At 49.7% G+C, this 16,363-nt stretch overlaps 2 protein-coding genes across 9 annotated transcripts in view; one reads left to right on the forward strand and one right to left on the reverse strand.

Moving 5' to 3' along the window:
* TNRC6C (trinucleotide repeat containing adaptor 6C) overlaps positions 1 to 4,797 on the forward strand; it is a 331,542-nt gene extending 326,745 nt beyond the window's left edge. For all 8 annotated transcript variants that reach the window (XM_075169886.1, XM_075169887.1, XM_075169889.1 and 5 more), the window contains one exon: positions 1,737 to 4,797. In XM_075169886.1, coding sequence (XP_075025987.1) covers positions 1,737 to 2,097 — 361 coding nt within the window. In that variant the 3' untranslated portion in view covers positions 2,098 to 4,797. The remainder of the gene's footprint in view (positions 1 to 1,736) is intronic.
* Positions 4,798 to 15,745: 10,948 nt separating this feature from the next.
* LOC142091177 (GTP-binding protein Rhes-like) lies at positions 15,746 to 16,363 on the reverse strand. Its single transcript, XM_075170113.1, has one exon. It carries the CDS (start codon positions 16,361 to 16,363, stop codon positions 15,746 to 15,748), a length of 618 nt encoding a protein of 205 aa, XP_075026214.1.

Below are 16,363 nucleotides of genomic sequence, written 5' to 3' on the forward strand. Positions count from 1 at the left end.
TGATACGAGAATAGCTTGCTCACACTCTCTGTCTCTGGTTGTGTGGGGGTTTTTTTGCTGTATAAATTAGGAGCAGCAGTGATTAATACTTTTTGAAAACTAATTTAAAATTTTATGAAGAACGCATAGTTTTCAAAGGCTGCGTTTGCATCTCTTCATTTACATAGTTAGGAAAGGTGGAAATTCTCACAATGTGATTTTCAGCAAGGAGCATTTGCACAAACACTGCTTGTTGATGGTTTCCAAACCAGAGGCTGTGGTCAGGCGGTGAGGGGGAATAGCCGTTACAAACACGTTTGTATTCCAACGAAAGCGTAGTTGTTAATGTATATGTTCGGAGTTACCATTGCCGTGCAATGGTGAGACTGAACTAACACAGAGAACCTGGACGTTTAGGCAGTCGGTATCAGGTAGATTTATCTTCCATTCTTCTTTAAAAGACCTTAGGTTGCAAAATAAATTCTAGAAGAAAATAAAAGCTAGGTTCTTGGAAGAATTCTGCATCCATTGCATTAGTCATGCAGTTATTCTTGTCAAACATATACAAAGGAAATTAATTTTAAACATACTATTAAAGAAAACTGAGGTTTCAGGAAATAGGGGGGGGGGGGGGAAGACAAAACCTTCAACTTTGCAGATGAGTGGTGAGTTGCATTGAAGTACAAATCAATTTTCAGAGTCCAGACGTTGGAAATGTGTTCCCAGCCAGTGGGTTTCAAGTATTTCTTTAAATAAAAGCAGGAATAAGCATTAGACACAGAAGAGTTGAACTGTACATTGAACAGTTAATGTTAAACATTGTGGTGGGATAAGGCCTTTGTTCATTACATGTGAAAAAAGGAGGATTCTCTAATCTTTCTGAGTCTGTAAGTCTTCTGAGAATATTTAAAAAAGGAAGAGGAATTACACACCGCATGGTCCGGAGCTTGCTTTGCTACATTACATGATGCATTGTCGGATCTATATTTTGTATCTTACATTTGTAGTAAAGCAAAGTGCGGTAATTACTACAGGTCCCACTGCCCAGTGCTCAGAAATAATAAAAGCCACAACATTTATGCAAAAGTGAAAGTGGGGAAAGGAGGCAGCGTTATCAGGTGCTTGAGCACAGACTTAAAACAGCATTTCAGCCTCTGCTGTAACTAAAAAGTTACCATCGAGTGTGATGGCTGTAGACATCCTGAGGTGCAAGGTGTCTCAATTTTATTCTGCTCATATATCTGGCAGATTTTTTTTTTTTTTAAAAAGAGAGAGAGAGACGACTTTTCTTTTCCTGGTTAGTTGATTTTAAAATACATAGTAAATGATTGAGTCTGTTGCAGGATTTAAATACTAGAATATATTCTTTGATGACAAATTAATGTGAAGAGAATAGTTTTTGAAAATGTATTATAATAAATTACACCAATGGTGACACATTTGTTACTGACGGTATGCTGGTATGCTTGTATCTTTATGCCTAAATAGAGTACAGCCTCCCCCGGTGCACGTTAGTTAAACGAGGTGGTCTCCACACATATGGTTTTGTGCGTTTGCCTATGGATGTAGAAAGGTAAACAAAAATAGGACAGAGAAGTCTCTGTTCAAGAGACTGGGATTGCTAAAAGTGAGCAGGCATAAATCTTCATCTCACATTCAACTTGGGGGAAAGTGGATTTATATGCATCTCGGAGATTTCCGACGGCGCCCTTTGCGCCCCTTGTTTCACCCGCTGCACCTTCTGCTCTCGTCCTCAGGTGTGTCCTGGGAAACACTACCATCCTGGCCGAGTTTGCTGGTGAAGAAGAAGTCAACCGTTTCTTAGCACAAGGCCAGCCGCTGCCGCCCACCTCCAGCTGGCAGTCCAACACTGGAACCAACCAGACCCGCCTGGGCTCCTCGAGCAGCTCCCACGGCTTGGTGCGCAACGACGCCGGCCACTGGAACGCTCCCTGCCTGGGGGGCAAGGGGAGCAGCGACCTGCTGTGGGGCGGGGTGCCTCAGTACTCCAGCAGCCTTTGGGGACCCCCGAGCACCGACGACGGCAGAGTTATCGGAAGCCCGACACCTTTGAATACTCTTCTTCCGGGTGATCTTCTCAGTGGGGAGTCCATCTAGGAAACAAGAGAAACAAAACGGAAATAACAATCATCAGCACTAAAGGAAAAATAAAAATTGTAACCCTTTCCAGTCCCGGGCTTGATGAAGAATCCAGCTTTAACAGATCAGACTGGCAGCCCTTTTTAGTACCTCTGTCCAATATCGAATACGGAACTGCAGAAGTCCTTGTGAACTGTTCATGAAACAGTATGGGCTACTTTTGGTCAGTGTCACATGCTAATGACAGGTTTTATTTTTTTCATGGCTTTTTGTTTTATGTTGTCTTTTTATGTTTGTATGGTGATTTTAAAAACAAAGTATAAAAGCTGCTTAGAATAGGTCTATCATGAAGGGCACTTTTCAGAATTTGGGCTGGAAAGGGTTATTTTATCAGCTGGGGGGGAAGGGGGAAATGAAAGCCTATTTAAAATGAGCCTGTGACTATTATGCACATTACCAGAGGCGGACCCAATAATCAGAAAGGGTGAAGTGTGATATTTACCATTGGTACAGAAAAGTAATGAATCTGGATGGTAACTATTGACTGTACATGTTGAGCGGGGGGGAGGGAGGGCAGGGTCGGGGTATCTCTGTGTCCACTACTCCCATGGATCTGCCTATGCACATTACCCTTGTTTCATTACTTTTTTCATGTCATTTTTTTAATCCCAAAAATAGAAAAAGTGAAAAAAAAAAAAACACAAAAAAAAAAAACCAACAAAAAAAACATATCAACATGCAAATACTTGAATCCAGCAGGCCAATAACAAAATGTGAACACTTTCTAAGTCTAATTATTACACTTCCAGGTCAGCATCAGTACACAAAAAACAGGCTCTAAGAATTTTTTTTAAAGTTCAGACTATATGTTTTTGTTGGAACAGATGTATGTATGTGAGTGTGCTTGTGTGTATGTATGTGTGCGTGTATGTGTGTGCCCATGTGTGGTTTAACTAAAAGTGTGAATTTTTTCCTTTTATTCAGTATATGCTTTTTATTTGCTCATTGGTCAAATGTTTAATTGTTATTAGCTTCTAACTTTGCACTGAGTGTCCGCAGCCCTTCTTGTAGCTAATCCTATAATGTTAAAAAGAAAAAAAAAAAAAAAAAAAAAAAAGAAAAAAAAAGAAAGAAACTGATAGAAGGGGCCGGCGACAATTCATGTGTAAATGTTTACTCAAGGACTCTTATCGCATTTTAAAAATTACAGTGTGTATCTCTGGAGAATAATATGTATATCTACCTTTAGCGGCTTTTTATTGTGGACTAATGCAAGAAAATTATTACCGGAGTATTGCACCATTTTTCCATTCGGAATATAAAGTTTAAAAAAAATACTCTTGTTGAACTGTGGCCATAGATAATTGTAAAGAGTGGATAGTTCCCCTGCAAGCAGGAACAGAAACAAGCACTTGGACATAGGTTTTGACTGCTTTTGGAGGAGCCAGGAGTTTTGGCTCCCACCTGTTTACAGACCTTTTTTTCTCCTTCAAACTTTAAAATAAAAAAGGAATTAAAAAAAAAAAAAAGAAAAAAAAAAAGACTTCCATCGTAAAGAAAACTATTTTCAGAATGAAGATATGCTACTTCAGAGCTCTGGGATTGAACAGTGTTGTTGTATTATTCTTTTCTTTGGCCATTGCTGTGTACTATTTTTGTTGTTGTTTTCCTCCTCTTCGTCAAAGTGGCGAAAACTTTGTGATCACTATCTTGCACATGGTGGAAGATGTCTCAGGAAAGCCGGGTTTCCCGAGGAGCAACTCCACACCATTTCATGTATTTTTAAAACCCAACTCCTAGCACTGAAGATATTATTAAAAAACAAAATAAAATAAAAAAAGACAGTGAGAAAGAAGAAAATACCTAATCTAATGTGTAGCAGTTACATATTTACCAAATAATGGACTCAAAAGAAATAGATGTTTGAAGAGTGCTTTATATATTAAAAAATCGCTTTATGTTTAAAAAAGATCAATGTTTTTGATTGTTTTGAAAGGAAGAAAGACAATGGAATAACATACACTTCAAGTATGTTTTAAAAATTATATGAACATTGTGCTCCCTGCCTGCTTGGATCAGGAAACTTGTGCATTACTTTTTTTTTTTTTTTTTTTTTTTTTTTTGGAAGATTAGCTTTTTAATGGTTTTATCAGATTTAAAGGGTCCTGCAAGATTGCAAATTAACAAAAGCTGGTTTTATAGAGGATCATGAACTATGCACAAACTGGGTTCAAGACTTGTTTTTTTCTCAAGTTTTAGTAGTGTATTTAGCTGAATTACCTTTCCTCAGAGTAATTGCATCTCATTGCCATTACACGCCTCCTACATATATATTTTATATATATATATACACACACACACTTATATAAAATATGTATGTGTGTATGTGCGTGTTTACATACAATTTTCCATGCTGAAGTTTAGCATTGAGTTATAGAAAAACTCCTGATATTTTAAAATTGGGAATGAAAATTTCTGTTTAAGGGTTTTGGGGGGTAGGGTTTTGTTTGGGGGCTTTTTTTTTTTTTTTTTGGCCTTTCCTTTTGGATTAAAGATGTCTGTAACTCTGAGATTAAAAAAAAAACAATTGTGGCTTTTAATGTTTATTCTCCTCATAGAATGTGATTGTTAAAGAACATGCTCCGAAAGTTGCTTTCAAGAGTACGAAGATTCTTTGAAACTTAATAAATTGCAGTTTTTTCTTGGCTGTTCAAATAATGTGTATTTTTCTTTTATGCAGGGGATACTAAAGAAAAAAAAATATTGTTAAATCTGTTAAGGTATTTCATGGAAGAAGTTTAACTCTTTCAATGCTAATGAGAATTAAGTGTACAGCCAGGCAAATCGCTCCTGTAAGTGCAGTCGCACACTCTGAATCTGTGCTTGTTGGTGACGGCATTCTCTGGAGCTTGTACCGTGAACGCTTTGCATATCGCATCCGAAAGAGTGCTGCATAAAAAGCAGTGATTTTTTTTTTGTTAGAGTTATGTTCTTCTCATTTATTCATGTCTTTAGTAATATAGTAGATGAATTGTTACCACGTTGAATATTGCGAGGCTGGAGGCTGACGGCTCCTCTCTAGCTCCACCATTTTCTACCCCGTAGCCTCCCATTTTCTGGACCTGGATGTCTCTAGCTCTAAATTGCCAGTTCCACTAAATTTTGAGATGGGCAAATAGCCTGTAAATAAAATAGGGTAGAAGCACCAGAATACTTCCATGTTTGGCCTTTCAGGTTTTGAAATCAAGGGAGACATTTACAGGGGCTAACATGAGGCACAGGAGGTGAACCACAGGAGGTTCGTGGAGGGACCCAAGCTTGCTCCATCTCCCTTGTCTACAGATGAGCTTACGTTTCCTCCCACCTCCACAAAACCAGTTCTTTACCTCTTAGTGGCATTGAGGTGATTCGTACGGAAAGCGTGATTTACAGCCGGTCTGGCCCCAGGTCTCCAGCGGTTACGAGTTTTACAGTAAAACTCGTTCCACTAAGTCATTTGAGAAGGAAAAAAACGAACGTGAAGAACTGGCTTACTAAGAGAGCAGTTCACAGCCCTGAACAACTCCACCCGCGCTGCGACCACCCTTTCTGTCTCTAGGATTATCTCTACTCTGCCAAGACCTCCACATTTAGTAAGAAAGACCCGTGGGGCGGGGGGGACCCCAGCAACTCTTGAGAGTTTGCAGTTTGCTGGCAGGTATGATACAGTTAAAAATTAACAAATCGAGATTTGGGGGTAACTTCTGTTACCTAATTAGCTAAAATATCCAGTCTGAAGCCTGTTCTGCTAATTTTGTTATCAATACCGCCCCAAAGTTGCCGAGCTGTTGCCATGGTTGTTTTTTACTGTGAACTGCTTCCCCTCCCTTCTATTTTTTTTCTCTTCCAGGTGTTTGTAATGAAACTTTTAGAAAAGAGTTGCCTTCTCTGGTCTTTTCCTTCCTTGGTTTTTTGTTTGGTTTGTATTTTGTTTGGGTTTTTTCCTTAGCAAAGGAGGGCTTTTGGTTTCAGCATCCCTGGGTGTTGTTTGCCTAGACATCAAAGTCCGTTTCGGAGTCGGATGTTTTGGCTAATGAGAGCTTTCGTCTTCCGTAAGGTTGGCAGCGATGGCTTTTTGTAAATCGGATGCACTGTTAAAATTTAGTATCCACCTGGTATATTAACAGAAATAGAGCTTTTGGCCAAAATCAGTCTTTTAGTGTTTGCGTAGCTCTTTTTATTTTCAGTGTCATACTCTTTTCTGCTTTAATGCTATCCGGTATTTCTGAAATTGTAACGATAGCTCCTGATTATAAGGACTCTCCTTATGGCTCCAGAATCTTTACAAGAAAACATTTTTAACAATTTGTGTTTTTCTGTATATTGCATTTACTGTATCCTCCATAGCACTGTCGCTGCATGGCTCCCCTGTCTTTAGGCCGAGAGAATTTCTCATTCCTAAGTGGTCTGAAACTGTCAAACTTCTTCTTAGTTACTTGTCTAGTTTGTGGGTGGCACTGGCAGAGCAGACCATTTTGCTGTTCTGCTCCAAAAATATATTATTGTTCTTGGTAATTCAATATATGACTGTGTATGTGAAGGAGCATTTTAATTAAAATATGTATATGGATATCTGTATATGTTAAGAATTATTGGAGTTGGAAGAGTCTGGAAACAGAATTGAAAAACCCTTTAGGATTTGGGTTGTGGGCAGCTGTAGTGTGGAGCATACCTGTGATCCCAGATCGAAGATCGCCGCGGTGACCCGTAGGCTCATCTCCTCTCGTTGCATATGAACTGCTGCTAATTGTCTGTCGGAGTCCACGCGTGGTACCGGTGTACAGGTGTACCGGTGTACCGGTGTACAGGTGTACCACTGGTGTCGCTGCACTGATGCTGAATGTACAATCTCTGCCCCAGTCCTGCATAGCCAGTGTCAGGGAAGGGGAGCTCTGAAAACTCGGGTATCGAGCTCAGACGAACTCTGTATGTAAACTGTGCGGATGCCTGGCGTCCCCCGCAAAACCCCCAGGTAAACGACAGCTCCCCAGATGTCTGGAAATGTCTGTGATTCACGATGTTATCTTTAGCGGGAATTCGAAGGAGACCATGGGCCCGTCCACGGACCGCACAGACGATTTTAGCTCCCTGCAGGTCTCTTGGACTGTTCTACCCCGGTCCTTGCGTTGCTTCGAAGGCGGTAACGTACCCGTGAAACCTTAACGTCTGCGGGAGCAGCCCAGCTCTTGTCCTCTCGCGTTCCCCCTCCTTCCCAAGGGGTCTCTTCCAGAAACACGCGTGGGCTCTTGGAACCTGGGAGAGGCACCTCCAACTCTCGTCCACACTGTAGCTTTCCTGAGGGAGGACGGACTGCTAACGTGCCCGTGTTCTAGTGGGGTCTAGGTGTCTTCCTCCGGCGGATGCACCCATCTCTCAGGTTAACTATTGCTTCCTGCAAGCTGCCAGACTCCATCCTCTAACGGCCAACCCAGCCTGTGCAGAGACAGTCAAGTCGACCATTTTAAAGCCCTCCTCGCGCTCCCACCGTTTTCTTCTCTCTAATGAAAATGCTTCATTAGAAACGAATTCGACACTTGGTCCTGTGTGTGCCCCCCGTGGTTGTTTTTCACTGTCGGATGCATTGGAAACGAGTTGCTTGTAAATTTTCTCTGACGAAAACGTGATCCCAGTGCAGTCATGGTTTCAGGGTTATTAAAATGTTATCATCAAACACAATAAGCTGGAAGGTTGCTTTGCTTTCAATAAATACTATTAGTAGTAAGGGGGGCTTGCCTTGAGCTAGCTGGGAGGCTGCCGTCTCTTGCGGAGAAATCTCCCCCCCACCTGCCGGCTGCCTGTAGTCTGTCCTGCGTTAATGAGCGTTCGTTGGTTTAAATGTTCAGGGGAGTGGACTTGGTAATGCTGAAAACCGTGGCAGACTCCTCTATAATTTCTCTGTAGTTTTATCTCCTGGATCCTTTGCCCACGTTATCTTAACCAATTCTTAATTTATACCGAAAAAATGTATTCAGGCAGACTAAAGACCTTTTTACGGTTGGTGTTGGAGCAGTTTCTCTTTCCATTTTTGCAGTAGGTTTTGGCTACAGCATTCATGGTTTACAATTATGTGTTACTGGCTGTACCCCACAGGAGCAGGAAAAATCAGATTTTTCGTTATTTTATCTGATTTCAAGTGGGACCCCCTTTTTCTGCCTTTTCTTGGCACATGTCTGTCTGCTTCCCAACTCTTCTCTCCCTACAGATGACAGGAAACTTCTGAGAAAGGCAGAGGAGATGATTATTCTGCAGGTAATGAATTGCAAGTTCTGCCGGTGTGAAGTGTATAGGTTGGAATAGAAATCCAATCCCTGTGCTCAGTGGGAGGTTCACAAGCATAAAATACCTGAGCTACGTAAGAGGGGGCAGACGTTAGTCCCCACAGCTAAGCAGCCCCCGCCTCTCTCGGGATGCTCACGCGTTCAGAAGGAAGGGCTTGTAGGAAGAGCGGTAACTGGCCAATAGCTCTGGTTACCTTGGGATGCTTTTATCGCTGAATAGTTTCCAAAAACCTGCCAGGATGGGGGGAGTTGGACTTGCCCAGCGTGTCTCTGTGCAGCATCAAGGGTAGGATGCGGCAGGTGGAAAGGCAAGCTGGCGAGGAGGGCGGGGAGCCCAGGCCAGCGCGAGAAGGACGCGTACAAGGATCTCGTTGATTTGTAAGTGTCACTTCTGAAAGAGCTAGAAAGTGCTCAAATTAAAACAAAACAAAACAAAAAAACCCAACACATTGGTTTTCCCTGGTAGCTCTGGCTCAGTGATGGTTTTCTTTATAGCATCAATATGTAAATGTGAGCCTGTAGGAAGGTGGTTCTAAAGCTACGTCCCACTTACTGTATTGGTCTAATACCCTGTATTTCTTGCTCGTCAGCATGGTTGCTACACGGTTTGGTGCTGGCTCCCTGAACTGCTTGTTAAGCTTTTGCTGCCTCTTAGTTTGTGAATTAGGGGTCGCACAATAACTGGGTGGAAGTGTAGTTGGAAGCAGTTTCAAAATCATTTCCCCAGGGTGCTTCAGCATCTTTGAAAAATACCTTTTCCTGGGGCTTTTCTGAAACACAGCTGCAAGGAGTGAAGTTGAGCACTCGGGACCAGCAAGGCGAACCAGTGACTCCGGCCCAGCGCGGGGCCTCGGACACCCCTTGGTGTTGCTTTCAAGCACAGACCATTAGAGACTAAAACTGGGGTTCATGCAGAATGAGCTTAGTACTTTGTCTGCAGCAGAACATTATTTTTTCATCGTTTAGTGGAGATTAAGCACAAAGCTAATGCCTCATAGCATGAAATTCAGGACACGGTGTAAGTTTTACTTGTGTCCCTAGATGGGGGGCAGGAGGAAGAGGGAAGAAAGGAAAAGAAAGTATCCAAAAATAGTGGGATCCAGTACATAGGTGAGACATCACATCCTCTGGTATAGACACCTCCAAGTAAGACAGTGGTCTTAATCACCTTAGAGCTCAAACACTGATGTTTTTATCTGTTTTATAGAATCCAGGTATTCTAAGACATTGGAGATTTACCACTGTGGGCACCATCTCTATGAGAAGAAAGGGAAATGAAAAGCTCCACTGGGCAGAGTGGGGATTCCTGCTGTTTTGGAGATGCTGCTGGCCCACCCAGCCTCTGCCCAGCTCCTTCGGCACCAGAAGCCAGTCCGCCCTTCCCAGGCTCGGCGGGGAGAGGCACGGCCGCTGTGGCAGGAGAACAAACCCCGCTTTTCCTCTCTTTGCCTGTCTGCACAAGCAGCCCTGTTTTATTAAGGTATGAGCAGGCAGGAGCTCAGGCTGTGCTTCCTGAAGGCTGCCTGGGTACTCGGCACGGGAAGGAAGCAGGGCACAAACTCAGGTGTTTACGGACTAGTTTGGGCTCCTAACTGGAGGCTTTTGATTTTGAAAAGCCTTTGTATCAAGCAAAGCTGTGCACGCTCGTCCCCTGTCAGTTGAGCTGTCAATTAAAAGGCAAAGTAAATCCTCTTTGCAAATCCTTCAGGTCCTGCAGCATGCAGCTCCCTGAGCTCTTGCAATCTGTTCCATCTGGGAAAGCTGCATCAGACCTGCACGTCCTGCAGCGTGGGCTGGTGGTTATCTGGGTGCAAGCGAGCACTGGGCGCCCCAAAGAGCTCATAGGAAGAGTCATCTTTATGCTGACCGGCTGTGTGCTTTGCAAGTGCTGCAGACTAACGTTCTTCTCTCATATACACAGTTCCATATACTGAAATTTCTTCTCAGAAAAAGCCAGACACTGCCTAAAACCCAGGCAAGTCCTCTTTTCAGAACCGTTTGTATGAGCAATTCTCAAGTCACTTGGATAGCAATTAAACCAAGTATTCGCTGGTCTTGCCCACATTCCTGTGCATCAGGTCAAAATAAAGTGCATCATTTGGGCAGCCTGAGGAGCAGAAGCAATGCTCGCCCCGTCTGCCCCCTCCCACCTCGTCAAAAACGGGGGGGGGAGGGGGCCGCCTTAAGTCGCTCCTCAAACGCTCCGGCCTTCCTTGCGGTGGGAAATGGGAGAAAGCCCTTTCCTGTCACAAAATGTCCTCGGCTGTAATTCCCACTTTCCCCCGCGAGATGGTGGCAGGGAATTGCTCTGAGCACGCAGCGGCCGGGGGAGCGGCCCCGGCCCCGGCCCTCGCCCCGCTGCAAAGGGCCTTGGCCCGCTCCTGCCGCTTGGTTGCAGCGGGAGCTCGGCGTGGGCTGCCGGAGCGGCGCCCGTGGGGGGCTCTCCTCCCAAAAGTGGCTCGAATTGATCCATATATTGTAAAAAGCTCCTTGCTCGGAAGCCGTTTCAGACTAAGTTTGCGTTAGGTGCTGGCGAGAGAGGCGTTCTGCGTTGCTGGGGGGCTGTGGCAGCACCGGGGGTGCGAACAGAGCCAGCAGCGTTTGCGAGGGGCTGCGCGGCACCGCGCCGGCTTCGTGGCAAGCATAGGGCAAGCCGTAGGGGAGCGAGGAACGGCGACCTGGAGATGCATTTATTAGCCTGAACGCTCGGAAGGGTGCTGCTCTTGCAGGGTGCGATCGTGAGGGTGCTCTGCAGCCCTCCGCAGCCAGCGCCCGGCGCGGCGCAGCTGCATCCCGGCCACGCTGCAGGACCGGCTGGGAGAGCCCTGATGGGCTTCATGGGTTCGGGTGGTGTGAGGGCAGCAGGTTTGCTCTTTCCAGAGCACTCAGCACGTTGGCTTGTTTTCCCCGGTGCTGAGCCTCGCTTAGCAAAAGGCCCTAAAGACAAATACAGCTAATTATATCCTCAACGAGTAAGCGCTGCTTTTAGTTTTAAAGTGTTTTGCTTTCTCATTCGGTGTCCTTGGTTTAAGTGTTTGTGCCACAGCTTTACATCAATCAAGACCTGAGCAAACTGCAGCAGCCAGCGCCAATTAGGCGCATGACAGTCTCGCAGCTGATGCCCTCGCCGCGGGCCGGCGCGGCTGTCACGGCCGCGCAGCTCTCGCAGGCAGCATCGTGATTCCCCCTGATTGTTTGTGTACACAAATTAAGCGGGAGCATCTCGGGGCGGTTGGATGGGATGTGCTACATGATGTGGAACAGAACGGGAGGGATCACACGGAGCTCATCTCCGGGGGGTGACGTGGCGAGCGCGGGGACAGGGCTGGTGTCTGCTCTGGAGGCAAGTCTGGAGTAAAATAGCCCAGTGGGGGGAAGGGGGGGAGGCAGAGGGAAGGGAAAGAAGAGAGTTGCGATGGAAAGACGTTCAGGATCTTTCTGGTGTTTTGGAGATGGAAAGAGCAGCGCTTGGTTCTGCACGTGAATGGGTCAAGTTCACTGCAACGTTTTTTGTAGAAAAGCAGCACCAGAGACCTCAGCACCAGCCAGGGCGGCACTGAGAGGTGGTGTGTGTCCTGGCACAGACCTTGCTGCTTCCAAGGGCTTGTGATTTACAGAGCAGCCCTGTGAAGGGAGAACGGCTTGTCCATGGTCACCCCACAGGGGCAGGGACCCCCATGTCCTCGTCCCGCTGCCCCCCCACGCTGTAGCACCCGCGGAACAGCTCCCTTCCCCGGTACCAGGGCCCCTCTGCACGTGGACATAACATCCCAGCTGTGAAAAACCAACTCAAACGACAGCTGATGAATTAAGAGGACCCTTGCGATGAAACCTCTCCAGTCCCAGAGATGGGATCAGGAGAGCGAGCGCTGCTGCTGCCTCGGATGCCACCCCGGGCACAGCGGTGCCGCGCGGTCGTGCCTGTGCGTGGCTCACTGGGGAGCCAGGCTTTTCCCCGGATCCTGTGCCCGGGGCGTTACAGCAGCCTCTGGAGACGCCAGCCCTTCGGCCCCCGGCAGGCCCTGATTGTCCCTGGCCCCTGGTCACGGGCATCCCCCCTCCGCACACTGGGTCCTCCGTGGGCTGGAGGGCTTCGAGCAGCTGCTCTGGCGGCGAGAGCCCCTTCATCTGCTGTTCCCTGGCCCGCGGAGAGGTGCCCCAGGCTGCAAGTGCCCGGGGTTACAGTTAACTCCTGTCCCCACAGCTCTGCTGGGGACACCGAGTGCTTCAGGGCAGAGCTGAGCTGGGGGGACCTGGATGTTTGGATGGATCCTGCTCTTCCCCAGCTTTCCCTGAAGCCCCGGCACGAAACATCTGCCCTCTCCTCCTGGGAGGGGAAGCAGAAGGAAGGGCAAATTTTGCTCCCCTCATTAGGTGTGTGCCTGCGGGATGTTTGCAGGGACAGCTCTCGCCAACCTCCGTGCAGGGCTGGGTCTGTCACGTGCTCTGCCTGCGCTCGCCTGCTCTCCCCCGGCCCCAGATACGCTGCGCTCCGTAGCTGTGAGCGGCGTCTGGGAAAGGAAAGCCATTTCACTAGCTGCCACTTGTTGAAAGAGAATGAGCTGCAGGTGTTTAGTTCTTCACCACGTCACATTGTACAGGGACACACGTAGGTACCAAGCCAGCTCTAGCCCTCGGGAGGGCTTTACCACCCCTGCGTGACCCAGCTACCCCGGGAGTGCCCTTTTAGCTGCATTTTTTTGCTAAAACAGCGGCCGAACACAGGTTGCACACCCACATCTCGGGCCGTGAGATGCAGGACCTCGCTCAGCACATTTGCAGTCGGGTCCCTTCTTGCCCTGCCCTGTCGCAGGAGCCGCACTGCTCGAGCCCCAGCACACCGACGCGCTCAGGCAGAAACCGGGGTAGGGCTCACACCGCCTCGCAGGACAGCACTGTGTCCCTGCGTGCCCAAAGCTTGCTATCCCCAACGTCCAAGCGAGGCAGCTGTATGTAACCCCAGCTAAGCAGCCCCGTGCAACAGGATTTCACGTGGGTGTTGCAAAAAACCCCAAACCCGCAATGCCCCAGAGGGCGGTTTGCAGGTGAGGGGCAGATGGGAGCGCTGCCCTCCATCCCACCAGCATCCCTGCCCACCGCCCCGGAGCCCCCTTCCCCTGCGCGGCCCGGGGGGGTCTGTATAACGCAGCCAGGCATTGGGCATGTGGCGTTGCCGCTGGGTGAGCTCCTCCAATGGCTCCACTCATTGCTGGAGCCCAGGACCGCGGGGCCGTGTGGAGGGGGCCCGTCAAGAGGATCCCTGCAGCTCCAGCATCTCAGTTTGCACCTCCAGCATCTCAATTTCTGCGTCTTCTACAGCTCCAGCATCTCGTTCTCTGCATCTGCTCCAGCATCTGGGCTGATTTGCGAGAGGTCGGGTCATCGAGGCAGGAATCACTGCAGCGCCGGGAGGTGCCTCACCGTGGCCAGGTCGCCCCGGTCAGAGCCGAGCGTGGGCAGCGCTGGCAGGGACAGCCCGGTCCCCATCCGGCCACGGCGGGTGGCTCAGGCGATGGGTGCAGCCAAGGTGCAGCATTACCTGTGGCTGCATCCGTCATGCCCATCCCCGCCGCGGGCAGGGTGCCACCGCCTTGGGTCAGCTGCCCAAAGTGAACTTTCTGTGTATGCCGTTCCCTCCAGGCAGGAGCCCCGTTTTCCCCAGGAAATGGCTCTGCCCGGAGCTGCTCCGCGTGTCCCCGAGGTGCTGGGCGAGGAGCGGCCGCACGCCTTCGCGTGGCGGTGGCAGCACGAGGTACGTGGCTGCCACCGGGGAGCACTGAGGGCACCCCGGCCCACGACAGCCCCGCCGGCAGCAGCGGGTCCTGCCAGAGCCTCCTGCGCTCCCGCTGCCTGGCCCCGGCCTCATCCTGCACCCGGCTCCGGGAGGAGGATTTCGCCTGCCCGGAGGTCGCTGTCATCGAGCCAGTGCCCGCGGGGACGTGGCAGTGGGGTGCCCCCGCGAGGATGCCCACGGGGAGGCTGCTGGCACCTTCTCCTCCTCTGTCCGGGTCGGGAGGGGGCTGGGATCGCTGGGTGCGATCCTGCGTCAGCCTGCCCGGCCGGGCTGGGCAGGGGCACACCATGCTGTGGGGCTGGGCTTATGAAAGCTGGGGACCCCCAAATTGCCCAGCTCCCTTGGGTCTGGACCAGGGTGGATGACTCTCTAATCCACCCAGCTTCAATGCCTTCATTTATTGTGTTGTGCGGCTGCTGAGCAGGTTAATGCTCGTTGCAGCACGGATGGGCCGTGCGAGGGGAGAGCAAAGCAGTGCAGTGCATGCTACAGCACAGTAAACACTGCCCTTCTGTGCTCTTCTCCACTCCTTTTATTATCGCCTCTTAATGTGTTTATGCTTTTTATTTCAGTGGCTCAGCAGTCTTTTAATGGCTGTTGTTCTTTGCTGTACTTGGACGTGAGAAGAGCTGTTTTATTTTTAGTTACTCATGCTTGGTAAAAACTTCAGTGGTTAAATTGTCAGGAAAATCATAACACCAAATGTCCTGACACTGCCGGGGCGGCGGGAGAGCTGGGGAGGCTCTGCCGGTGCCGGGACGCTGGAGCACAGAGGAGGGAAAGCAAACACAGCGACGGGGTCTGGGCATAAAACACTGGTATTGGGCACTGCAGCATTTGAAGTACAGGAGGAAGAAACCCAGACGTTTTCCAGCTCCACTTTGCAACAACGTGTTTATTGGGTATGCTTAAAAACCCACAAAAATAGAAAAGAGAAAACCGAAGAGATGCACGGAGTGCCCTACCGCATGCGCTACGTCAAGGTACAAAATCAAAACTACTTTGGACACTGGATCTGTGGTTGTGACCGCAGCCGCGCCAGGAGGTTGAACGTGCACGTGCTTGGGGCGAGGTGGACGCAGGACCCGAAGGAGACCCGGGAGAGCGGCACCGGCGGGCGCGATGCGGCTGCGCAGATGCCCCGTGTCTGCCTTCTGGCGCGTGCGGCCAAGGAGGCGTTGTTTGTCCCCCTGTCCTAGCACGCGAGGAGCTGCTGCCTGCCCGCCCGCCCGCCCGCCCGCCTGCCCGCCTGCCTGCCCACCGTGGCACAGACGCACGGAGCTGGCTGGCCGGCGGCGGTTTCCAGGTACGCCTCCTGCCTTTTTGGGAACTTGGCCTCTCCCCGCGCCCTTCCAGCAACCAGCATCCCTTCCAAGTCCCCCCGCCTCGCCGTCTCCAACTCTCCCGCTCCCGGCGGGCTGGGTGGGGAAGAGGAGGGAAGGGGCGGGAAGGAGCAGGGTTTTGGCGGAGGCAGCGCCTCTCCCCACCCAGCCCACCTGAGGTTCCGGCCGGTGCCGCTGCTGCCGGCGCCTTGCTGCGGTCCCGGGCGGCCGGCTCAGCACACGGAGCAGCTGTTGGTCTTGTTCATGGGAGGCCTCAGCGCCTGCTCCTTGGGCAACGTCTCCCTCCTCTTGCAGAGCGCCGGGCTGAGCCGGCTGGGCAGGTTGGCTTGCTGCAGCAGCTCCCTGAAGACCTCCAGGACGTTCTCGTTGTCCTTGGCCGACGTCTCCACGAAGCGGCTGTTCCAGTCCAGCTCCACCAGCGACAGGGCGTCCTCCGCCGGCACCTGCCGCTCGCCGCCGCTCTCCGCCTTGTTGCCCACCACCACGATGGGAGGGAACTTGTCTTCCTTCAGCTCCAGGATCTCCTCCCGCAGGCTCTTGACACTCTCAAAGGACTCGGCGTCATCTACGGCGTAGACCAGGGCGAAGGCATCGCTGTTCTGGATCGAGAGCTTCCTCATGGCCGGGAAGGAGTAGCTGCCGCTGGTGTCCAGGATTTCCACCTTGACCGTGGCCCCGCTCACCTCGTACTCCTTGCTGTGCAGCTCCTCCACCGTGCGCCGGTGCTTGGGCTCGAAGGTGTCCATCAGGAAGCGGCGGATGAGGGCTGTCTTGCCCACGCCGGCAGCGCCCAAGAAGACCAACCGCACGTGGTTCTTCTCCAGGGACAT

The sequence above is a fragment of the Calonectris borealis genome, chromosome 20 (genome assembly GCF_964195595.1).
Source record: "Calonectris borealis chromosome 20, bCalBor7.hap1.2, whole genome shotgun sequence".
NCBI classification, from domain to species: Eukaryota; Metazoa; Chordata; class Aves; order Procellariiformes; family Procellariidae; genus Calonectris; species Calonectris borealis.